At 43.4% G+C, this 26,054-nt stretch overlaps 1 protein-coding gene across 1 annotated transcript in view; it reads right to left on the bottom strand.

Moving 5' to 3' along the window:
• The window catches only part of GPAT2 (glycerol-3-phosphate acyltransferase 2, mitochondrial), a gene marked incomplete at both ends in the record, with an annotated part of 55,871 nt that overhangs the window by 3,723 nt on the left and 26,094 nt on the right, over nt 1-26,054 (bottom strand). The window contains 7 exons of the mRNA XM_081333427.1: nt 3,288-3,436; nt 3,593-3,854; nt 5,456-5,523; nt 17,007-17,125; nt 19,321-19,406; nt 21,327-21,437; nt 23,441-23,650. Coding sequence (XP_081189553.1) covers nt 3,288-3,436; nt 3,593-3,854; nt 5,456-5,523; nt 17,007-17,125; nt 19,321-19,406; nt 21,327-21,437; nt 23,441-23,650 — 1,005 coding nt within the window. The remainder of the gene's footprint in view (nt 1-3,287; nt 3,437-3,592; nt 3,855-5,455; nt 5,524-17,006; nt 17,126-19,320; nt 19,407-21,326; nt 21,438-23,440; nt 23,651-26,054) is intronic.

Raw genomic sequence — 26,054 nt, 5'->3', positions numbered from 1 at the left:
AAGTTCCCCTTCTATCCTCTTGTCTGAATCATTTATGGAGATGTCGAGGAATTCTAGGCCTAAGACAGAGCCTTAGGGTCCCTCACTGCATGCTTCCCTCCAGGTAGATGTGGTTCCACTGAGGACTATACGCTAAGTGTGTCAGCCAGTTACCAAGCTCTTCCTTCCGTCCTTCAAGGTTATTCCCAAATACCATTATAGGCTCAGGCTTGTCGATCCGTGTAAGTTACAGGAATTCTTTTCCATCTATCGAATCCTTCCCAAGAAACTGTGATTGGCGGATATTACTTAAAATCATCACAGGATGTAAGCTGTCTCACATAAAGTTGTCTTTTGCAATTGGCTGATGGTAACTCTGTTCACCGTGAACCATGTAGAACAGGGTTTTTCAAAATCTGAAACGTTGGAGCTTCACAAGAGATTAAGGTCCAAAAGTGGGGGAAATTCCTTGATGTGCATTGATCTTCTATCACTGGAACTTAGCCTCTTGAGATCCAGGATTTTTTATTTTTTTATTTTTTTAAAAACCAACAGGTTCTGAGGTCTGAAAAAAAAACCCCTCAAATGCCCTTCACCGTGGCCATAATCAAGTTTGGACAAACATTCCTCTTTCTTTATCTGCAAAATGGATGGTAATAAAACTGAACTTACATTACAGGAAGCTTGTTGCAATGACTGTTACTCATTTATGCACCTGAAAATGCGTTGTATTAATAATCTACTTGCAAGGGAAGATGTATATTTGTTAGTCACAGGCAGCCTAAGATCCATAGCTGGTAATTCAAGGCCCATTGGAGGCACAGCCCAATGACTCAGAATAGGCATCTTCTCCAAGACGTCGTAAGTCATGGACACCCATTTCTTTAACTCACAAAAGCTGCCTGCTCATATTTAGCAGTTGCTCTGGGGCAAATCTCTTAATACTTTAAAAGCAAAAGGCAAAAGTGTTTCCAAGTTCTTCAAGAAGAATGCAAATATAAAACGCTTCCCAAAATTCCTGAAAACCCCCTCAGAGAACGGCAAAACAAGAGTTATTGCTGCACATTCCCAGTTCCACAATTCCCTCTTACTCTGCCAAAGGGGTCTCCAACTGTGGCAACTTTACAACTTGTGGATTTCAACTCCCAGAATTCCTCAACAGAAAAATGACAGCCAGCACAGCCTCCCAGAATTTTGGGAGTTGAAATCCACAAGTCGTAAAGCTGCCAAGGTTGGAGACACCCCCCCCCCACCCAGCTTTGCTGTATTCCCCTTTTAAAACTGTAGATGGAAGCACATTCCTACGAATAGGAATAAGAGCACTTCGGTATGTTGGAAGAGACAAAGGAACAAACAGGCAGTTGCAGGCATTTGAACTTTTTAAAATCTGCATTAGGACTTTCAAGTACAAGTAGTCCTCAACTTACAACCACTCATTTAGTGTCCATTCCAAGTTACAATGGTACTGAGAAAAGTGACTTATGCCCGGTTTTCATATAGGCAATCATTGTAACATCCCCATTGTCACGTGATCAAAATTCTGGCACTTGGCAAGTATTGTGACAGTTTCACTGCTCCGGGGTCCCATCACTTGTAACCTTCCCAACTAACTTTGGACAAGCAAAGTCTACGGGAGAAGCCAGATTCGCTAAACAATGGAATGATTTTCTTAACAACTAAGGCAAAAAGGTTGTAAAATAGGACAGAACTCACTTAACAATGACCTTGCTTAGCAACAGAAAGTTTGGGCTCAATTATGGTCGTAAGTTGAGGATTACCTTTATGCAAGTATGAATTTTGCCAAAGTACTACCATTTTCTTGATAGGCGGCCTTAAAGGGCAGAGCAGAGCTTCTCAACCTCAGCACGTTTAAGATGTGCAGACTGCAACTCCCATAATTCCCCAGCCAGCATCTGAAAGTTGCTGAGGTTGAGAAACCCTGAACTAGGAATGCAATGTGATGCTAAAGAACCTCTGAAAATCTTAGGTCTTCCCCTTGCCAAGCGAAGGATAAACTGCCATTTTCACCTTTTAAAAATAAATCCTTAACCAATGATCTTAAAGAGAAAAAAATTAAAAAGAAATTAAAAGTACAGACTAAGAAAGAAACCAAGGAAAATGGTTATCTTTTATATTTATCAACCAATGGATTTACCACTATAAGATTATTGCACAAATTACAGAATGACAAGAGTTGGAAGGGACCTTGGAGGTCTTCTAGTGAACCCTCCTGCCCAAGCCAGAGACCCCGTGCCATTCCAGACAAGTGGCTGTCCAGTCTCTTCTTGAGGGCCTCCAGTGATGGATCCCTCACCGCTTCTGAAGGCTTGTAAGATACTGCAAGAGAGAATCTCTGCCATAGTAGCACATGTTCCCCCATTGTCAGAATCCATTTATATTTCATTTCTAACTGTGCAAATCTAAATCTCACCCCCTTACTGGATTCTGCCATTCCCAAGGAGGGAAAGAGAAGGCAGGGTTGTTAATTGCCCGTTCTCTATCCCTTAGATGCAAGGTTTGTGTATTCAGCCTGCCTGGAGGCCATCACAAAAGACCAGGGAAGAAACCCTTTGAACTAAGAAGAACAAAGAAAGAGGGAGGGGGGGGAAACTCTGGTTTGTTTGAATGTGAAGGGGAGGAAGTAATAATGTTGTAAATGTACTGGTGATTCTCTTTTTCCCCCACGAGGGGTTTGACACCTGAAACTTAACTGATCCGGGACTGACCAAATGGACTGAGGGGAGGGGTTTTTACTCGGGAACACTTTAAAAGTATCGACCAGCGAGACAGTTTCCAGATCCTGTCTAGATTATCCACTGTCAACCATGTTTTAGTAAAAGTTCCTGTTTGGACAATCCTGTCTCCAAGAGTTCTTCTTTCCTAAGATGTGGATTGGGGTGGGTCCTGACACCCATCCTTCGATTTGCCACTTCTACCTTTGAAAAGCAGCAGGTTCATTGAATCATTAACTCAATGAGCTGCATTTGCAGGACAACGTAAAACCACGGAGTAACTAGATTTCCTAAAATAGGCTACAAGGAGGTGGGTGGGCTAGGCTGTGGGGATGACGGTTGTGATGCAAATCCCCAGGAAGCCGATGAGATTCTGTCATCTTAAGTTGAGCCATGTCATCTGGACTTCTTTCCTTTTTTTTCCCTTTGAAATGTTTCACTGCTTATCCAAATAGCTTCTTCGAGGGATGAGCAGCAGAACGTCTCAAGGCAAAAAGGAAAGAAATCCGCTGACGGGGCTCGGCAAATCCCCAAGAAGAACTTCTGCAAGCAAGCAAAGAAACAAATCTTCCCTACCTGGCGGAGAAGGAAATCTTTGGGTAGCAGCTGCACCAGCAGGACAGACTTGTTATGAAGTTCTTCATGGGCCAGGACAAAGCTCCCCAGCTGCTCGGGGCTCCCCAGATACGGCAGCACCTCCATCAGAAGAGCGTTGATGGAACAAGCTGCCAAAAAGATGGGAGGAGTGAACCTGAATTTGCCCCACTTTACGCCACCATTTTCATGTACTTAGCGAAACACCACACAGGCGTCACTGTTGTTTAGGAGAAAGGAAAGGTCTTCATTGTCTCCCTGAGCATTGGACAGACTCAGATACTCACCCCCAACAGCTTCCTGGATGAAGACAGGCAAGAGCGCCATGCTGTGCTGGCTCAGCTCCCTGACGGCCGCCTCGGTCTTCTTGGGAACCACCAAGACATCTCCCACTGAGAGGCTAAAGAGGGTAATGCACTCTCGCAGCAGGGACAGGCCATGACACAACACATCACGTACCCGGCCGGAAAACCCCACATCACAGTTGCGCATCAGGATCTCATCGGTGATCCAAACAAAGTCTTGCATTAGTCGAGAGAGGAAAACGCCCTGGTGGAAGCAGGAAGAAAGCAAGCCAGGAAAATAAATACATTGTCGATGTCTTGCAATTTCCCTGCTTAATCTGGAATAATTTGATGGGCCAAGGACACTTGAGCAAGTTTCAAGTTTCTGTTAAGACAGTAAAAGAACATTTTTGATTCTTGGTTTGGCCCATCTGGCGACATCAATCTTGAAAGACTGTCCAACTTTTCTCTTGGACAGGATATCTCCGGGTATCTTCCCCAATCCGTCCTTTATGGGTCTACCTTATATCTTTCCTATGGATTGCCCTGGAGTCCTTACTATGAAGCAACCAAGTTTTAAGCAGATGTTGTTGTCACAAATGGCAGCACAGCTACCAAAGGAATTCAGCCGAATAGATTTTAATGTACTTCTGGAGTCACAAGTCAGGTCAGAAGCCACCAAGACGAAAAAGTGCTAGTCCTGGTACAGTCAGCAGCTTTTTGGATCACCCTGGACATGAGTGCTGGGAGACGTCTTATGCTGACTGTACCTGAAGGAAATCCAGAGCCTCGGTGTCACTTACGGAAAAATACCTACTCTGTAAACAGTTTACATAATCAGCCTATTGAACCCAACAATCTGGTTCCCCATTTTACTGACTTCAGAAGGATGGGCGGCTGATTCAACCTTGATCTGGTCAGGATTTAACTCCTGGCAGTGGGCCAGTCAGCCTGCAATGCTGCCTTCTAACCACTGCGCCACCATGGCTCCATGTTCACTCTATTTTTATTTTTTTTTAGAAAATTTTATTAAATGTACATTTAAAAACAAAAGTGGACATGATTCAACTTCCCTAGCTACAGCATTACTATTAGCATTACCTTATGTTACAGAAAGAAATAACAAAAAATTAAAACACATTCTATGACAGGACAGGGTATAACAAACTGTACATATAACATCTGTAATTTTTTTAGTAAACTGTCTTTCAATCGTCAGTGTTATATTTACATATCTTTCAGCTATGTCCTGATATAGGTGCTAATAAGAAATCCTTACATTATCAACTAATCAAACAATAGTCATCTCAGCAATCCTCCTTATCTCTAACCAATTACATTCTATTGTGTGCTGGCCAGATTTTCTTCAAGGACTGGTCCAGTTTGGGGCATCCCACTTTAAGGATGGTTCGAATGACTACCATCGTCCTAGGAGGAGAGCTGATAACACGGAATATGTTTAGCCTTTGGAGGAGATGAACAGCTCAGGAGATACAGCAAGTCATCATGCACCATGAGGTTATATATATATATATATTATATTATATTAATTTTATTTATATACCGCCCTTCTCCCGGAGGACTCAGGGCGGTGAACAGGGCAAATATATAAAAAATACAAAAATACAAAAGTTAAAAGGAATTAAACATATGCCCAACTAAAAACAGTGAATACAAATATTAAAATAACAATAAAAAACCCCACCCATCCCCCATCAGGCCAGGCCGGCTTGTTCAAATAAGAACAAGGTTCTACAGAGCAAGCCATTTCCTATTATTTCCAAGGTCCTAACCCCTAAGTAGGTTCCAAGGTCCCAACCCCTAAGTAGGAACTCCCTACTGCCTCTCTTTACTTTCCATTCTTACCTCTTGGTGCTTGTGTAGAAGTGCAGAGAGGATCTGGACTGCCATGATGGCCGAACATGATATACCTGCTGGGAAGGTTGACAGCGGGCAGAGTTAGCGAAGGCTATTGCGATGAAAAGCAAAATAAAACCGTTGCAGGTGCCTCATTCCGGACCAGCTCTTAGGAAAAGCCTGCCAAACAGGGCAACTCACCCCATGATTGGATCAGAAGGTGTAACTCTGACCAGAAAAATATGTCAGAGTCCCCAGCTGCCATCTCAAATAAACGAAAGGATTGATGCTGCGTGAAATTTTACTCAAAGGAACTCAATTTCTCCCTGCTTTACAAATTATGACAATTAAGAATATTATACAGCCATCTTGCAAAACAATCCGAAAATTGGTATTACTCATAGCAGAGATTTAAATAAACAGCCCCAAAACAGGTGACACATAGTTAGATTGTGGCTGATTCAATTTATTAACATTTGGGGGAGTTAGAGAGGAGGCACAGGACATAGGGGGAGAACTGTACATTATTATTATTATTATTATTATTATTATTATATTATTATTATTATTATTATTATTATTATTATTATTATTATTATTATTATTATTATTATTATTATAATATACTTATTGATAAAACATGAAACTCAGTCAACTGAACACTCAAATTGACTGGCGCTAATGGTCAACACGGGTTGCTGCCAGCATCCTAGGTATCAACCAGGTATTATTATTATAATTATTATTATAATTATTATTATTATTAAACTTTTATTCATAAAACGTGAAACTCAGTCAACTGAACACTCAAATTGACTGGCGCTGGTGGCTGACACGGGTTGCTGCCAGCATCCTAGGTATCAACTGGGTATCTCCTTAAAATATAAGATGTTCCGAGTAGCACAGTTTTTTTGTAGCTTTGCTGGAGTTATTGCAGGAAGCTGCAATTTCCTGATGTGTTTTGCAAAGTTTTTGGACATAGTTCCCAGTGCCCTGATGACAATGGGTATCACTGTTACACGTTTCATCCATAATCGCGCAGTTTCGATGGCCAGGTTGCGATATTTTTCCAGTTCTTTTTCTTTGACTCTGGCATCTCCTGGCACAGCGATATCAATCAACTGTACGCTTCGGTTCTCTACGACTACAATATCTGGCGTGTTGTGTTCCAAATGGCGATCTGTCTGTATTTGGAAGTCCCACAAGATCTTCACCCTACAACTTTTTCCACTCTATGTTCCCACGACTTTTCGGACACAGGCAAGTCGTATTTTTTACACAATGCCCAGTGGATTAATTTAGCAACTCAGTCATGTCTAGGTTTGTTGTTGTTATTATTATTATTATATTGTTGTTGTTGTTGGTTACTATTATTATATTATTATTAATCCTCAACCTACAACAGTTCGTTTAGAGACCGTTCAAAGTTTAGACGGCATTGAAAAATGTCACTTATGAATGTTTTCCAGACACAACTTTTGCAGCATCCCCGTGATCATGTGATCAAAATTCAGATGCTTGGCAACTGGTTCATATTTATGACAGCTGCTTTGTCCAAAGGTCACATGACCAGCCAAATCAATGGGGAAGCCAGATTCACTTAACAACCGGGTTATTAACTTATCAACTGCAGTGATTCACTTAACAACTGTGCAAGAAAGGTTGTAAAATGGGGCAAAACTCACTTAAAACTGTCTTGCTTAGCAACAGAAATTTTAGGCTGTTATGGTCGCAAGACAAGGACTACTGTAGTAGACCCGGAGTGCCAACTGGAGCTAGCCAGCCCTCAACCTTTCTTGCCAGGGAACCCAAAAGGTACTACACCTCGCATGTTACGTACTTAACTAACTTTGAGGTATCTAAGCACTGGAGGGTCCTTTACTCTGGCACAATGTCCCGCCCATCCTCCAGCCATCCTTGAAGGTCAATAAAGGAGGACCCCCTACCTGGGGAGAGATTGTCTCTGTGACTCTAGACAAGCTGAAAGAACCAAACACACGTATGGATAGGTCAGTGAAGATTCTCAGTCATGCAGGTAAAGTTGTCTGAAGGTTGAGTGAGTCATGGCAACCGAACAGCAACCAAAATAATTAAATGGCTGGATTAGTTGTTCACAAGAAGAGTTCGGTGCTGGAGCTTTTTAGTTAGAAGGAAGGTGGGGAAAATAAAATAGCAGTATCTGAAACCATGTGTGGCCTGGGAGATTGGAATGGAGTTTTTGCCCCCTCTGTCACAAGACTAACGCCTGGGGTCCTCCGTGGAAGCTAAGAAGCAAAACAGTTCCAGTAAAAAGGTTCTAACTTTGGAATAGCTGTGCCAAGTGTAGCAACAAGCAGTCTGACTTTGAACTGGTCCCACCTCAACTCCAAGATTGGGATGACCCAGTTTCATGTAGGTAGTCCTGGACGTATGACCACCACTGAGCCCAAAATTTCTGTTAAGTGAGACATTTGTTAAGTGAGTTTTGCCCCATTTTACGACCTTTCTTGCCACAGTTGTTAAGTGAATCACTCCAGTTGATAAGTTAGTAACCCGATTAAGGGAATCTGGATTCCCCATTGCTTGTCAGAAAGTCGCAAAAAGGGGATCACGTGAGCCTGGGACACAGCAATGGTCGTAAGTATGAAACAGTTGACAAGCACCTGAATTTTGATCCCACGATCACGGGGATGCTGCAAAGGTCGTTAACTGTGAAAATGGTCATACGTCACATTTTTCAGGGCTGTTGTAACTTTGAGCGGTCACTGAACAAACTGTTGTAAGTTGAGAACTACCTGCATATGACTGGTTCCAGGGCACTTCTGAATAGCCTAGCCTTCAAGGGTAGGCAACCTTGGCTCTTTTATGACTCGTGGACTTCAAGTCCCAGAATTCCTGAGCCAGCATGGCTCAGCTTGGAAACCTCTCCCTTTTCCCTCAGCGTGGCTGGCTCAGGAATTCTGGGAGTTGAAGTCCACGAGTCACAAAAGAGCCAAGGTTGCCTATCCCTGGCCTAGCTTGAGACTGGACCACTTCCAGCAGACTTGAAACAACCATTCCAAACTCTTTATGAGTCTTTCAGGTTAAGGCAGAGAGAGATTCAGAACCACTTAAAAGCAGTTGTTCTCTGTCCTCGGATGAGTGAGACCCTATTTAGCTGGCTTTAAAAAAAATCAATTCACGAAGAAGCATGCCATCTATCCTTATTAACTTTGATGTTTATAGACCATCTCTCCAGTCAAGGCAGCAATAAATGCCATTCAATGCACAAAACCTTTGAGACGATAATAATCTTCCTGTCCTCTTTGTAAATTACTACAATATGACCGATCACTGATCTAGAATACTATTCTAGATGTAATAAATACTGCACTCAGTTCTGGTCACCACGCTATCAAAAAAGAAGCCTAATGAAGAGCAAATGAAATGGTCTGGAGACTAAATCATACAACAAATGTCCAAAGGAGCAACCACAACTTCTGGGTGCCTAATTATTTAGACAGAAAATTTCTCCTTAATTCTAGGTTGGATCTCTCTTTCATGCTTGTTACTTCTTGTCCTGCCTTCAGGTACTTTGGAGAATAGGTTGACTCCCTCTGCTCTGTGACAGCCCCTCCAATATTGGAAGACAGCTATTGTGTCACCCCCCCCCCCGGTCCTTCTCTTTGTTAGTTCCCTCAACCGTTCATTTTATACTTTAGCCTCTAGTTCCCTGATCATTTTTGTTGCTCTTCTCTGCACTCAGAGTAGACAGTTGGAGTGTACAATGTAAATTTAAAAATTATTTTGGAAATATGCAAAATATTTGGAGAGTCCCTCTATCATGTTTGTGGGCCAGAAATTTCTGAGTTCAAATGCATACAATGATACAAAGAATTTTAAAGGTCAATTGAAACCAGATCTTTTCTTGCTGGGTTGAATGGGTAGTCAATAAGAAAAGAGCCATGGGTGATTTATTTTTATACATTACTGTTGCGAGACTATTCTATGCATAAAAATGGAAAGACTCTGAAACACCCACAATGGAGGAATGGTTGTTAAAGATGACAGAACTAGCTGAGATGGTAAAATTAATTTGTTTGATTCGAGAAAGATCGAGAAATACATTTATCAGTTATTGGAAACCTTTTAATGATCTTTTGGCTGAAAAAAGGGAAAAATGAATTCGTGATTTATGAGTTTGAAGATTAGAAAGAGTAGCTTATGAAAAGAAGGAAATTATAACACAACTTAAGAGAGAGGGTAAAAGATAAAATGCACTTATAACCAGTTTCAAAAAGATTGGAAGCTGCTTCTTTATAATCTTGTCTTTTGTTTCTTTTTTAAAAAATACCTATCGTCTTCCTTATTTATTTATTACTCTTATTTTCTTTCTTTTCTAATAATTGGCATTGATTTCTTCTTGTTAAACATTTTTTTCTATAAAAAAATATATTGAAAAACCCCCAACACATTGCAAATTTAATACTAACCTCCGGACTGAGATAGCTTTTACACAAAATTATTAAAGGGGTATGCAAAATTCTTTGATTCCAGCTTTTTCAGCAACTGCACAATAGAAACTACATTTGGAAAGTCCTTGAACACACTTGCAAGTTTTAAGAAAGATGGGCTGGGAAAGAGTAATGTAAATTTGTCACTTGTGGAATGTTATCTAGGATCAATGTTATCTATTGTTCAAGTCTCACATGTAATCACTGTCTTTTATTGTTTGATCACTTGCCTTCTGAAGTATTACATACACAAATGCTTGCATCATTTGTTTCTGCACTTTATAGAAGGACTTGGCCCCCTCAGTAACTGCCTTTTGCTTTGCCTGAATGATGATTCATATTTTAGGTGTGCAAAAAAGCCTTTTGCAATGATAAAAGTCTTTCTCTCTCAGATTCAGGGACCAAGTTCTTATCGGCTCAGGGTGCTTGAGTTTAGATGCAACACTAGTCCTGCCTTAGCTATACAGCCCACCTGTGTGACCTTGGGCCAGTCCCTCTTCAGTCCTGGGGAAAAACTGCAAGGGCAAAGCAGCTCCAAAAATGGTACCCAGAAAGCTGCAGGGACATGTCCATGTGGGTCATCAGGACTCCAGACTGACCCAGAGGCATGTGCATACAGGCACACAATAAGTGATTATCCTGTCCTCAAATGTTGAGAGTGCTGTCAGGATACTAGCCACAATTAGGGCATCGTGTTTTTTTCCCCTCACATCCCAGCCAGAAATTTCTTATGGCCCCAAATGAGCCATGAAATAAAAAAGAGGTTGAGACTCTGGAAAGAGTGCAGAGAAGAGCAACAAAGATGACCAGGGGACTTTGAGGCTAAAACACATAAAGAATGGTTGCAGGAACTGGGTATGTCCAGTTTAATGAAAAGAAGGACTACGGGTGACAGCCACAAAGAGGAGGAAACAGCAGAAGGCAAGAGAAGAAACAGTGGATGGAAACTCGTCAAAGAGAGATCCAACCTACAACTAAGGAGAAATTTCCTGACAGTTAAAACAATTAACCAATGAACGGCTTGCCTTCAGAAGTTGTGGGTGCTCACACTGGAGATTTTTAAGATTGGACAGCCATTCGTCTGAAACAGTATAGGGTCTCCTGCTTGAGTAGAGGGTTGAATTAGAAGAATTCCAAGATCTCTTCCAACTGTTTCAAACCAGTGGCTGTCCAGTCTCTTCTTAAAAATCTCCAGCGATGGAGCACCCACAACGTTTGGATGCAAGCTGTCCCACTGGTTAATTCTTCTCACTATCAGGAATTTTTTCCTTAGTTCTAGGTTGCTTCTCTCCTTGATTAGCTTCCATCCATTGTTTCTTGTCCTGCCCTCTGGTGCTCTGGAGAATAGACTGACTCCCCTCTTCTTTGTGGCAGCCCCCCAACTATTGGAACGCTGCTATCACACCCAATTCCAGCAACTGTTCTTTACATGCTTTAGCCTCCAGTCCTCTAATCATCTTTGTTGCTCTTCTCTGTACTCTTTCTAAAGTCTCAGTATCTTGTTTATATTGTGGCGACGCAATATTCCAAGTGTGGTCTATCAAGGCATTATAAAGTGGTATGAACTCTTCATGTCATCTTGATTCTGTCGCACTATTGATGCAGCCTAGGACTGCATCAGCCTTTTGGGCAGCTGCAGCACAGTGCTGGCTCATACGTACTATAAGTCAGGGCTTTTCAACTTTTTCATCCACTGTACCACTTTTAGGATATGGCAACATCCGAGTACGACCAGTCGCCTAGCAAGGTGTCAAAAACTTGATGACCAAAAAAAAGGGGAAAAAGTGATAAATACAGGTAGTCCTCGACTTACAACAGTTCGCTTGGTGACTGTTTGAAGTTACAATGGCACTGAAAAAGTGCCCCCCAAGCCACAGCCGAGCAAGACGCCTGCCCGCCCACCCAGCGGCGCTCTTCCTCCTGTCCGTTGTTGTGATCCTTTCTGTTGAGGATTGGCAGCGGGGGTGGGGTGGGGGGGTGTTTGGTTTTTATCCCCCCCCTCCAGTCTGCTGGGTGGTTGCAGCAGGTTTTGGTCACTTCACATGACCCTGGGACACTGTGACCGTCATAAATAGGAATCAGTTGCCAAGCATCTGAATGTAAATCAGAAGATCCTGGAGATGCTGCAACATTCCAGCTGATCGGCGCTTCTTCTGGGCTCAGCAGACACGCCAGGATCAGCGCCGAGCTCCAGCTGGATCCTGGCGCTGATCCTGGCGCTTCTGCTGAACTTTTGACAGCCCTGCAGCTCCAGCCGTCTCTCGCTCAGGCTTGTGCGGTGCTGCCACCGGTTCAGCTCATTCCTCTCCCCCAGTACCAATTTTCTAGGATGGTCGCGTACCACCTGCCAGGTGCCAATATACCACAGGTGGTATCCGTGCCACTGGTTGAAAAGCCCTGCTATGAGTGGAGGTTTACTGGAACACTTAGATCCCTCTCTGGCTGGAATTCTGGGAGTTGAAATCCACGTTTTAAAATTGCCACGGTTGAGAAACCCTGCCCTGGACAAAGGAATTAATACTACCGACCAGTCGGGGTTTGTCAAAATGATCTCAACTGAACAAAAAAATGTACTCTTAAATCCTTACTACCAAACAGTAAAACTGAATTGTTTTGCAAGAACATACCTAGGTGGATTGGCTGGACCCAAATTGTTTTTCCCGCTGAATAAACTGACTGCAATAGGCCAGGATGAGCCATTTGCTTTTTTATTATTATTATTTCTTTCTTTTTTTTCTTTTTTTGAAAAAAAAACACGAAATGATTTATCTTGGTAAGGTACTCTTTTTCCCAGCAATACTCATCTTCCTGAATCGTAAAGCGAGAGACAGCGAGCGGGTGCTCATAAACCATTATACCAAGTCACGCAGGCTATGCATTAGCAGGGAGCAAGCAGTTGAAGTTATTATACTAAAATAACTGGTAATTGGGAAGTTACATCCACACTCAGAGAATAGCAATAAACTAAAAAGCTCACCTTGACACGTGAGCCCCACCTTTTATGTAACGAAGGCTCTTTAGCAACTAAGTGGGACTGGCTAGTAACCAGCATATTCTGAGTGCTCCAGTTTCATATAGATCAGGGGTGTCAAACTCAATTTCACTGAGGGCCGCATCAGCATTGTGGTTGCCCTCAAGGGGCCGGGTGGGTATGGCCAGGGTGGGCGTGGCCTACTGGGTGGGCGTGGCTAGAGTGCGTATGGCCTACTGGGTGGGCATGGCCAGCTCTACATCGTTCACATCAAGGGTGCCTATGGGGGCCTGGGCAGGAGTGGGACAGATCTGAGGGTCTCTGGCAGAAGGAGGGTCTCTGGGCCAGGGCCAAGGCAGTGGGGGCCGTTCCCTCACTGTTTCCAGGATGGCTTCGCGGGCCACATGGAAACACTTCGCGGGCCGGATGCAGCCCCCGGGCCTTGTGTTTGACATGTCTGATCTAGATCCTCTCCATCAAACAAGGACTACCAATCTGGTCACGTCCCACAGGAAGGGCTATTCTCCCGTGGAAGAGCCTTACTTGTCCTTGTTTTTTTTAAAAAAAAAAAAAATTCTCAGAAGCTGGAAAGAGCAGAAACGTCTTGCTCTGAGCATCAGAAGTGTTCTCCATCTTCCCAAAACAACCTGTCCAAACCCACCAGAACACTGAGACAGGCTTATCCATCCTAAAGATACCAGTGCATGAGGTCCAGGGCATTGAGGAGTGTTCAGAAGTGTACACTGGAGAAAGCAAGCAGCTTTTACACAAGACAGCACAAGAGAATCCGAATCAGAATAGAGCTGGAAGGGACCTTGGAGGTCTTCTAGTCCAGCCCCCTGCTCAAGTAGGAGACCCTAAACCATGTCAGACAAGTGACTGTCCAGTCTCTTCTTAAAAACCTCCAGTGATGAAGCACCTACAACTTCTGGAGGCAAGCTGTTCCACTGGTTACTTGTTCTCCCTGTCATGAAATTTCTCCTTAGTTCTAGGTTGCTTCTCTCTTTGATTAATTTCCATCTGTTGTTTCTTCTCCTGCCGTCTGGTGCTTTGGGGAATACGTTGACCCCCTCTTCTTTGTGGCAGCCCCTCAAATACTGGAGTGCTGCTATCGTGTCCCCCCTAGTCCTTCTTTTCTTTAGACCAAACAAACTCATACCCTGCAACTGTTCTTCATAGGTTTTAAGTCTCCAGGCCTTTAATCATCTTAGTTGCTCTTCTTTGTACTTTTCCCAAAGTCTCAACATCTTTTTTGTCATGTGGTGACCAAAACTGGTGTGGTCTTGCTGAGGCTTTATAAAGTGGTACTAATACTTCACGTGATCTTAATTCTATGCCTCTGCTTATACAACCAAGGATTTTATTAGCTTCTTTGGCTGCTGACGCACACGGCTGACTCACGTTTAAGTGATCCTCCACTGGGACCCCAAGGTCCCTCTCTCAGTTGCTGTTTTTGAGCTGTGGTGTTGAGCAAAAGTATACTTTTACTTAAAAGAAAAAGGACACTCTTTTGAACACCATAAAATCCACAGTTTGGACAGGGAAGGTGGATGGTTTGAGAGGTGCGTGAAAGAATCCATTTATGCCAAAGTGGAAGATCCCTCCCTCCAGAGAGGTGGAAGCCTCAAACACAACCTGTCGGCTATTTTTTACGCCGCTCTTGCATCAGTTTCCCAGAAGATCTAGACCACTTCACAGGTTCATCAGTTGAGGTCACACTTAAGAGACCTACCCAAGAGAAGGATTTAGGAGCAACAATCATTAATGACTCTCTGCCTCCTCACCTAAGGCAGGGCTTTTCAACCTTTTCACCCATTGTACCACTTTTAGGATATGGCAACATCCGAGTACGACCAGTCGCCTAGCAAGGGGTCAAAAACTTGATGACCAAAAAAAAAAAAAAAGGGAAAACGTGATGAAGTACAGGTAGTCCTCGACTTAGAACAGTTCGCTTAGTGACTGTTCGAAGTTACAATGGCACTGAAAAAAGTGCCCCCCAAGCCACAGCCGAGCAAGACACCTGCCTGCCCACCTGGCGGCGCTCTTCCTACTGTCCGAGGTTTTCATTGTTGTGAGCATTTCTGTTGAGGATTGGCAGCGGGGGTGGGGTGAGGGGGTGTTTGGTTTTTATTCCCCCATTTGCTGGGTGGTTGCAGCAGGTTTTGGTCACTTCACATGACCCTGGGACACTGTGACCGTCATAAATATGAATCAGTTGCCAAGCATCTGAACGTAAATCACAAGACCCTGGAGATGCTGCAACATTCCAGCTGATCGGCGCTTCTTCTGGGCTCAGCAGAAGTGCCAGGATCAGCAGCAAGCTCCAGCTGGATCCTGGTGCTTCTGCTGAGCCCTGACAGCCCTGCAGCTCCAGCCGTCTCTCGCTCAGGCTTGTGCGGTGCTGCCACCGGTTCAGCTCATTTCCCTCCCCCGCTACCACTTCTCTAGGATGGTCGCGTACCACCTGCCAGGTGCCAATGTACCACAGGTGGTACCCGTACCACTGGTTCAAAAGCCCTGACCTAAGGAACCTTTTCGGATTAGGTGAGAAACGAAACCACCCTGGAGGACATACATATATGGGGTCCCCGAACCAACTTGCTCAGACTGAAGAAGCTAGTTGGGCAAGCAGTGAGGATAAGCAGAAGCACTGATGACATTACCTAGTTTGGTAATGAAATGTCTGCAAGAAAACAGCCAAGCTCGGGGAGCACCGAAGACCTTACAGTTCAACCCTGAGTTACAACTATTCTCTTCTATCGCATAGTTGACAAGAGAATATTTTGGGTGCAGATAATAGAGTGCTTAGTCTGGCAAGATGTTCTCTGCAAGGGTGAAACAATAAAGAACTCAGCTGGGAAGAACTGCCATGTATCATTCCTGGTTTGGGGCTTCACACATAGTTTACAAACCAAGCATCTGGATACTCAGTTCTCTACTACTCTACTCTTTCCAGCTCTTCTACTGTTGCTGCCAGTTAACACCATTAAGCAATTCCTGCTATGTCTCACCCAACCTGATATGGGAACAAACCATCTGCACGTAGGCGTCTGCCTGCCGACACATCTGTGTCCTTGACACAGGAACAACATCTTTCTCGTCACCTCTGGGATGTAGAAGGGACTCATGTGCCACGTTATCCAAGTGGGAAACATACAGGCAGGCACAGCTGGCAGAAACACAGACAAATGCAGCAACAATAACGTGCAGAGCTGGGTGAAAACAGGCTGCCTCTGCTTAAGAGCTTTCTCCTGATATCTAGGGAAGGAACTGCAGTAACTCAAGAGACATGGAGAACTTAGAGCTGGAAAATCTCATCTGAAATGCATTTCTTTAGCTGAACATCTCTGGGTTGAAGCATTCCGAGAACCCAGAAGGTTTCTCAAAGTCTAGGTTAGTGTTTCCCAACTTCTGAGAGCCCAAGAAGACACGTTTTGTGCTAAATAACCTATGCTTACTTCATCCTGATGCTGAAAAAGGTTGAATTTTTTTGTAGTTGATCTATCACTTTACATTCAGGCCCTTCTTCTAAGAGGCTGGTGGAGAAGACCGAAGTATGTTCTCCCCAATTTTCCTCCCCAAATAATTCTTGGGATTGGTCCAGGATCGTCTCTCAGAGATGCTCTAATGCTAGGTTGTTCACATTGGATCCTTCCAATGGGAGAATATTATGGAGTCCTCTGAGAGATAATTAGGGGAAGGAGTTCAGTCAAAAACAACAGATTTTCTGTCACCAGAATTCTTTGATTTGATCAGGATTTCTGGAATTTGGTGGGGCTGAAAAGCTTTTGAAAACTTCTACTGGTTTCTGGCCAACCCAACTAGCATTCATTATTTTAAGCAGCCTTTCTTTCACCCAGGTGCCACCTTGAATTATGAGACAGTGGCCCTCACTACTGTAGCACGGTGGCTGAGGAAAATGGGAGTTGAAGGCTAACCATCTGGAGAGGATGAGCTACACACTCCATTCTGGCGGACAGGAAGCCCAGCCTATGTTTTAGAATGAACCAACCATACTTCCGACTCAACGCTGGGTGGACCACTTCAGCACCAACATGAAAAGTGACACCTCTGGGCATCTCTTTCTGCCAGCAGGTGAGACAGGGCAACTACTTACCACTCAAAGCATGGAGGCTTAAATTGTCCAGCAAAACCTGTTCTTCTACGGTCAGTGCCACAACATCTTGAAAGCTCGTAGGCCAACATTCAACTTTCTCACAATCCAGAATGCTGGAGCTATTAAACCAGAGAATGAGGATCTGGTGAACAGCAGCTTTTTGGATCAGTACTGTCTTTCCCTCCGTCCGCCCCTTTATCCATCCATCCATCCATCCATCCATCCATCCATCCATCCATCCATCCATCCATCATCTGTCTGTCTGTCTGTCTGTCTGTCTGTCTGTCTGTCTGTCTGTCTATCTATCTATCTATCTATCTATCTATCTATCTATCTATCTATCTATCTGTCATTAAGCTTTTTATTCCATCCTTCCTCCGATGTTCAAAGATCACATTTGGTCTACTTAAATAGCAAACATGTATAGGATTCCTGCAGATCATTTGGTCTACAAGTTGTATTAATTTCTGGCCATTGCAGATTAAAATAATATTATTGTTAGACTAAGAGCCCAGAGTTTTTTGTGGGTGAGCAAGTCAAGGTGCTGTGCATAATGCTCCTTCCTCTTATTTTTTTCACTACAACCCTGTGAGGTGGGTTGGGCTAAGGGAGATTAATTGATCCAAAGTTGCCCCACTGGCTTCCTGCCCAGGTCCAAACAGATTCTTTAGCTAATTCAGACAAAAAGATGGAGCTGAAGTTGCAGTGGAAGTCTGCCCCTTTTGTACAAGGAGACCTCCATTTACGTTCACAACTGAGCCCAAAATTTGTTGCTAAGTGAGACAGATAAGTGAGTTTTGACCCATTTTACTTTTCTTGCTACAGTTATTAAGTGAGTTAGTAATCTGGTTGATAAATGAATCTGGCTCTCCCATTGATGTTGCTTGTCAGAAGTTCGCAAAAGGGAATTACATCACCCTGGGACACTACTATAAATCATAAATATATGCCAATTGCCAAGTAACCGAATTTTGATCACTTGACCCTGGGGATGCGGCAGTGGTCGTAAGTGTGAGAAACGGTCATAAGTCACCTTTTTCAGTGCTGTTGCAACTTCGCGTGGTCACTAAACGAACGGCTGTGAGTCGAGGACTACCTGTACATGCACGTGGGCCCTTGGACTTACCAAAGGAACAAGGCACGTATTCCTGCACGACCTTGTGTCCACTTTCCGGCATCTTTTGAGCCCCCCTTGCAGATGCTGCTTCATCGTGGAGAGAGAATAAGAGCAGAAAACATCCGAAGGCTCAAGAGCGGCTTTTGTGGTCAGCCTCGTATTATGACGCACGTTGCCCGAAGGCCTCGTGCTTAACAAGCTGTGGGCCGTTTGCACGTCTCCAGGCTGACTATTTCTTCCTGCATTTCCATCCTCACCAACCTACTTGGTGGCCAACTTGGTGTAACCACTGGGTTGACCTACAGGTAGTCCTCGACTTACAACCATTCATTTAATGACAGTTCAAAGTTACAATGGGACTGGAAAAACTTCTCACACTTACGACCATTGCAGCATCCCCACAGTCACGTGATCAAACTCTGGATGTTTTGCAACCGGCCAGTATTTACGACGGTTGCAGCATCCTGGAATCCTGGGGTTGTTACCTGCAAGCTTCCTAGAGAGCTTCTGAGAAGCACAGACAATGGGGCGAGCCAGATTCACTCAACAACGATGGTGATTTACTTAACAACCATGACAAAAAACATGCAAAATGGGGCATGATTCACTTAAAAATGGAAATTTGGAGCTCAGCTGTGTTTTAAGTTAATCAATTAACTTGATTCAAGCTGATTGAATAAATCAGAATTTCCTGCCCTTATAGAACATACTAAGCCATAAACAGTAGTTTATAAGCCACAATGCCCAAATTCCACCCAACACATTAAAGGCGAAACTGAACAACTCACCGCATGATTTAGTGTAATGCATGAATAATACACCAAAAGACAAAAGGCAACCGGGATGCAGTTCAAAAATTCAGAGCAGCCTTAATTTCCCCAAGGATGCCATTTAAACATTGCAATGTTAGATAACATTTTCAATAAATACTGAAAACAATATAGCAGTGGAGAAATACTGTAAAACTTTACAAAGAGATTAAGTCTCACAACTTTTACCGACTCATCTAGAAGAGAGGTCTTTCTAAGTTAACTGGAGAAACCAGTTTCTTTCTGGCTGGTCTTCCTTGGATCCAGACACATGTTGGGTCTCTTCAAGTGCAGCTGGGACTTTTGTGTCTTCCCTGTCTGGGGGAGGGGGTGGGGTGGGCTAAGCACTGCAACTTTCACATCTCCACAACTCTCAGAAAAGACTTACCCCCTGTCAAAAATTTCAGGTAGGAGCAGTTCTTTCAACTGCTTCCTAGAGCTGTTCTGCCTGAAACATCTGTTTGTCACAAATTCCTAGGAAGAAAGAAAAAAGAATCTGATTGAGAATTTCAACGCTACTTTCGGTGAGAACAATCAATCGGTGGAAGTGCTTTGTGGTCACATGCTTTTGTCCAGAAGTTGTAGGTGCCCCACCCAGTGGAGGTTTTCAAGAAGAAAAAGCACGGCCATTTGTCTGCAATGGTCTAGTACAGGGGTAGGCAACCTTGGCTCTTTTATGACTCGTGGACTTCAATTCCCAGAATTCCTGAGCCAGCCACGCTGAGGGAAAAGGGAGAGGTTTCCAAGCTGAGCCATGCTGGCTCAGGAATTCTGGGAGTTGAAGTCCACGAGTCATAAAAGAGCCAAGGTTGCCTACCCCTGGCCTAGGCCTAGGCCGCTTTATGACTCGTGGACTTCAACTCCCAGAATTCCTGAGCCAGCCATGCTGAGGGGAAAGGGAGAGGTTTCCAAGCTGAGCCATGCTGGCTCAGGAATTCTGGGAGTTGAAGTCCACGAGTCATGAGGGGGCCATAGTTCCCTCATGCTGGCTCAGGAATTCTGGGAGTTGAAGTCCACGAGTCATAAAAGAGCCAAGGTTGCCTACCCCTGGCTCTAGCAGGTTGGATTAGAAGACCTCAAAGATTCCTTCCAGCTCTGTTATTCTATAATTCCGATTGCAGTGGCATCTGAGGCAGGCATACAACCTGTTGGCTGCAAAAATACTTGTGCAAAAACACAAGCCCAGCCCCACTTTTCTTCAGGCCCTGAGGTGTGCAGGGACATTTGGAGGGGGGATTACTTTACTTTGAGCCAATCCCTGTGGTCTTTTTTCCCTCAACCTCATACTGGAGACATTGGGTGATTGGTAATACTTGGGGGCTAAACTATCAGAATGTGATGCGTCTATTATTATTATTTTTGCTTCTTTAAAACAGAGAAGAGAGGTGCACCAGCATTATTCAACAATTTGCTGCCAAGTTCCAGTGCCAAGTTTTTGGCTGAGTCAGGGCGGGGTGGATCTCCGTTCTAGGAAGAAAGATTCGCTATTGTCAGTCCTTTGAGGTAGACCAGATTAGAAATGCAAAGCCATGCATGCTAATCCTCCATTTATTATAAGATTATGGCAAGAGTTTTGCAAGTCTGAAGGTGCTTCTACCCTCTCCCCATCTTCTTCTTTGCGAGAACTAGGGATGAGATGTTTTTTCAAATTACATTTCTGCCCTGGACTCACCTCTCTCTTATCTGACTACTGTCTTCTTCCTGTTCTTCAAGATTATTCCTTCTTCCCTTTAGAACAACTATCCTATAACCATTTCCACCACCCCCCGCCCCACATGTTAGGACAGGGTCGTCTGTGTGTGCGCATATGTGCTTACAAGATTCAAAATGGCAGTCACTGAAAGACATGCTCCTTTACAAGCAGTCCTTGACTTAGAACAGTTCGTTCAGTGATTGTTCAAAGTTACGATGACACTAAAAAACAAGTGACTTATGACCATTTTTTCACACTTACGACCGATGCAGCATCCTCATGGTCATCTGATCAAAATTCGGACACTTGGTAACTTATTCATATTTATGACAGCTGCCATGTCCCAGGGTCATGTGATCACCCTTTGCAAACTCAATGGGGAAGCCAGATTCACTTAACAACCGTGTTAGTAACTTTACAACTGCAATGATTTACTCACCAACCGTGGCAAGATAGGTTGTAAAATAAGGCAAAACTCACTTAACAAATGTCTTGTTTGGCAACAGAAATTTTGGGCTCAATTGTAGTCTTAAGTTGAGGACTACCTGTGTAACGTGCATCACACACAGAAAACAGAAGGGCATCACAATCCATGCATAACAAAGATGGGGCTTCAATCACGCAGTTACTGGGGCATTGCCACGTTTCCGAAGCATTTCCCCTTGCGCAGAGGCCGCTGAGCCAGGGCTGAATGTCCATACCTGCAAAGAGAAGGGCTGAGCAAGGTCGATCCGGACACAGCCCAGTCCCCGACAAGCGGCTTGGCAGAGAGTCCACACAGTGGCCCAGAGACCAAGAGTCTGGGTGGGGCTCTGGAAAACGGAACAAGCAATGCAGACATCAGCTGTGGTCAACGTTATGGCTTTTTCGACCCTTTCCTGGTGGACACCCCATCCAAGTGGACGGAGGCCACTTGCTTGTCTTTAGTTTGGACCCCAGAAGGGATCGGGCAGCAGAATTAGGCAGAAACCTGCAGAGACTGGGCCATTATGGGCTGCAGGTGGGCAAGCAGAATTTTTAAATACTCCTTCAGGTATTTTTCTTGCAATTCCATCTAAGAGCCGGGAATAATAAAGGGCGTTTCTAAGCCAGTCTGCTTACTAGCCAGTTCCCCCCCCCCCGCCCCTTAGTGGCACTTCCTTATTGCTAATCTTAGGGAAAACAATAAAACATGGGCCTCTTCTGCCTGAAAGACTGGAATACAAATAGAATAGAATAAAAATAAATAACAGAACAGAAGAGAACACTTTACTGGCCAAGTGTGATTGGACACACAAGGAATTTGAAGGATTGTGGAGCTAGGCACCCCAACTCCTGAACCCAGGAGAGAAAAATGTCGCCGGAGGACGGCGGAAGCTCCGCAGAGGAGCCTCAGCTTGGATCTAGCAAGCTACCTGCACCTCTCTTGTTTTGACTGGTTTCCATTCAGATGAAACAAAAGAAGGATCCCTTTGCACATGAACTGCAAATACAGGCAACACAACAAGCAAAGAGTGCGCCCTGAAGGAATTATATGGAATGGACTTAATTTCTATTCAGTTTGATTTCTTCAATCTCCTTCCACTGTTCCCCTCTGAGGTCAACAGCGGATACAAGATTAAGTTGACAGCGATTTGCCATCCAGCATTTTTCAGGTGTATCAACAGAAGAGAATATTTGTAGCTTGAGGTGCTCTGTGGGATCCTGGGTGTCCTCTGAGCTTGGTGGTCTTCCTGCAGACGTTTCTTTACCAAACAAGGTAACTTCATCAGTGCTAGCAAACCCTAATCCTCTAGCACTGATGAAGTTACCTAGTTTGGTAATGAAACGTCTGCAAGCAAACCCCCCAAGCTCAGAGAATTACCAAGGACCCTGTTAGGTAGATGACTATGGCCTAACTGGTTGGGTTGGCAATATATATAAACTATGATTGTATTGTTGTAATAGAAACTGTATTGTATCACTTTAAATGTGTGATGATTGGCCAACGCTGTTTTTCCCACAGCCATAAGAGGGAGCTAGAGACATAGCTTCTCTCTCTCTGTTACGTTTGCTGTTACTTGCTGATTATTGTGGTTTGTGGGTTTGCTACTGTTTGCTAAACCTGAAGAACTGTGTTTTGACTTACGGACTGGTAAGAAGACTCTGTATTGAATAATCCTTGGATTATTGTTATTTGCTATCATCTCTTTACTCGGACTGTGCTATTGGATTATTCCACAAGTAAAACTTTTTACCCACCTCAGTGTATCTGTGTGGTTGCTGCCTAAACTTGACTACTCTCAGTATCCACTTTTTCTGTGCAAGCTCTTGTTAGCTCAAGAGGTACTCTGCATATCCTTATCAGACCCTTCATTTGCCAGATGTATTGGAAGAAGGATCTTCAGATTTCCCAGGTCCCCCACATCTGAAAGATGCAGGATTGTAAAGGATGGAGATAGGCAAATAGCATTTATTCTCCAAATGCTGTAGTTCATGTACCTTGAAGGTGTCAAGATGTACAGAACAAGGAATTTTTACTGGATTAGTTGGGAGAGCAGTTCCCCCAACCAATGTTTGTATAGAAATACAAAAAATAAAATAAAAACAACAACAAAAATCCCATAGGAAGAGAAAACTGTTGAGGTTAGAGGGGGACTGGAAACTGAAGGAGACAATTATCTTACGTCCAGCAATCTCAGTTAAATAACCGGGCTACTAAAAAAAGAGAATATAGAGCTGGTGCAGTGGCTCTTACTCTCATCCTAGATTATCTCCAAATTCCCACTCTAGGATTCTCAGATCCTAGAGTTGGGATCTGAGATTAGCAGGGCCTTTTGGCCACAGCTGTTCTTACCTCCTTCCCGCTGTGAATGAAGTCAGGAGTTCTTTCGTAGGAGACGCTAACAGGCACCATCATGACATCTGGGATGGTCCCAGTGTAATAAGCATTGAGCACCAGGCTCAGCCACGCTCTGCCGGAGAGGGAGAGCTGCTGAGACCCAGGGGAGACCTCTTCCAAGAAGATCAGCAGGGACTGCTTGCTCAGGAGTAGTTCTTCAATGTACTATGAGAGAAGAGAAGACCGTGAACGGCAAGGCCATCCTTTCCCGTGTCCCAGATTCATTGGCTCAAACGTTCAAATTGGGACTCTTCCAAACTTGGCAACTGGGACTTCAATTCCCAGAATTGCTCAGCCACCGTGGCTGCACAAAAATAAAGACATGGCTGTCTGAAGAATTCTGGGAGTTGAAGTCTGCAAGTCTTAAAAGTTGCCAAGTTTGGAAACCCCTGCTTTTATAAGCACCTTAGGCTCAGTGTTGTGCAATAATTTTTTTTAAAAAAGGAGGCTGGTAGCCCCTTTCAGACTATCCCATTTGATTAAAAGGTATACGTTTTTTAAATAAAACTTTGTCAGTCTGAGAAAAGCCTATTGGAGCCTTTCTTGGATTTCGTGAGACATGCAATGTTCATGGAGCTCCTGATGTTTCGATGGAGTGAGCTTCAGCTCACAAAAGCTTTTGCTTTTTTAATAAAATGGATAGGTTGGAAACAGGGCTACCAGACCCCTCTTGATCTGGGGCTACCACGGACTAACATGGTTCTTCTCCTACAGAGTGGCAATTAAGGTGCTAACCTCAAGAGTTCAAGTTATGGCTCAACTCGAGAGCCTTCCTGGCAACTTTAGGCCAAATCTTCTCCCTCATCCCACCTACTCCACAGGGATAAAATGTAGGGGTGGTGGTGGAGATGTCTTTGGAAAAGGATATGATAGAATATGATAGAATAGAATAGAATAGAATAGAATAGAATAGAATAGAATAGAATAGAATAGAATAGAATAGAATAGAATAGAATAGAATAGAATAGAATATGGAATAGAATAGAACAGAACAGAACAGAACAGAACAGAATAGAATAGAATATGGAATAGAATAGAACAGAACAGAATAGAATAGAATAGAATAGAATATGGAATAGAATAGAATAGAATAGAATATGGAATAAAGAATAGAATAGAACAGAACAGAACAGAATAGAATAAAATAGAATAGAATATGGAATAAAGAATAGAATAGAACAGAACAGAACAGAATAGAATAAAATAGAATAGAATATGGAATAAAGAATAGAATAGAACAGAATAGAATACGGAATAAAGAGTAGAATAGAATAGAATAGAATAAAATAAAATAGAGAATAGAGATTAGAATAGAATAGAAAGAATAGAGAATAGAATAAAGAATAGAATAGAATAGAATACAGAGAATAGAATAGAATAGAATAAAATAGAATAGAATAGAAAATAGAGAAAATAGAACAGAACAGAAGAATAGAATAGAGAGAATAGGAGAATACAGAGAACGGAACAGAACAGCAGATAACAGAATATAATTGTTTATTGGCCAAGTTTGATTGGACAGACAAGGAATTTGTCTTCAGTGCATAAGCTCTCAGTGTACATATAAGCAACAAGTGGTAAATAATGATCATAATCATAAATATGATCATCATAAATAATAAGACACAATACTCAGTGGTAGTCATAAGACAGGGGTTCCCAAACTGTAGGCCACAGCCCACGAGTGAGCTGGGAGCAAGTTTGCAACCGGGCCATGGAAATAGCCAGCATTGCACGAGTGTGCATTGTCATTTGTGTGAGCAGTGGGCGAATGTGTGTGTGCGTGCATTCCATTTAAGTGAGTGGCAGGCCACTCATACGGAACCATCCCCCATCCCCGCCAGTCTGCAAAGCCAGAAACGTTGGGGAACTCGGTCATAAGATAATAAATAAAAGCAATCAACATAAATCATAAGATACAAACAACAAAGTGAAAGTCATAAGATGCTCAAGGAATAGGTAATAGACCAGGGGTAAGCAACCTTGGCTCTTTTATGACTCATGGACTTCAACTCCCAGAATTCCTGAGCCAGCATGGCTCAGCTTGGAAACCTCTCCCTTTCCCCTCAGCACGGCTGGCTCAGGAATTCTGGGAGTTGAAGTCCACGAGTCATAGACAAGCCAAGGTTGCCTACCCCCTGTAATAGACCATCTGGAGAGACAGCCACTATAATAAAATCTACAAGTCCACTTTATCAGGACCAATTATTATGGCAGATTAGATGGTCCCACATGCCCATCAAAAAGAGTGAAAAAAATTTTCTGCAGACAGTCAAATGCAAAATGTTCAAAGGATTTCTAACACTTCTATGCCGACTGAACCGCAAGGGGCCCTTCACAATAGCTACAAATGACAACATCTTCCTTTGCGTGTCTCCTTTAGAAGAGCAGAAACAGCAACTTCAATTAAAGCCAGCAATGAATGAAAATCTCAGCTGCTCTTTGAACATTCTTTCTTCCTTTCTTAAAAAAAAAAACATATTTGAAGGTACGATCACAAGGGCTGTGTGCCTGAAGAGAGTTTCCAGATTGTGCAAAAGTCTCTCTGGGACTCTTCTTTCTTCTTCCC

Source organism: Vipera berus (assembly GCF_964194415.1).
Source record: "Vipera berus genome assembly, chromosome: 8".
Classification (NCBI taxonomy): Eukaryota; Metazoa; Chordata; class Lepidosauria; order Squamata; family Viperidae; genus Vipera; species Vipera berus.
Note: the sequence above shows the minus strand (reverse complement) of the source record. Positions and strands in the feature narration are given on the sequence as shown.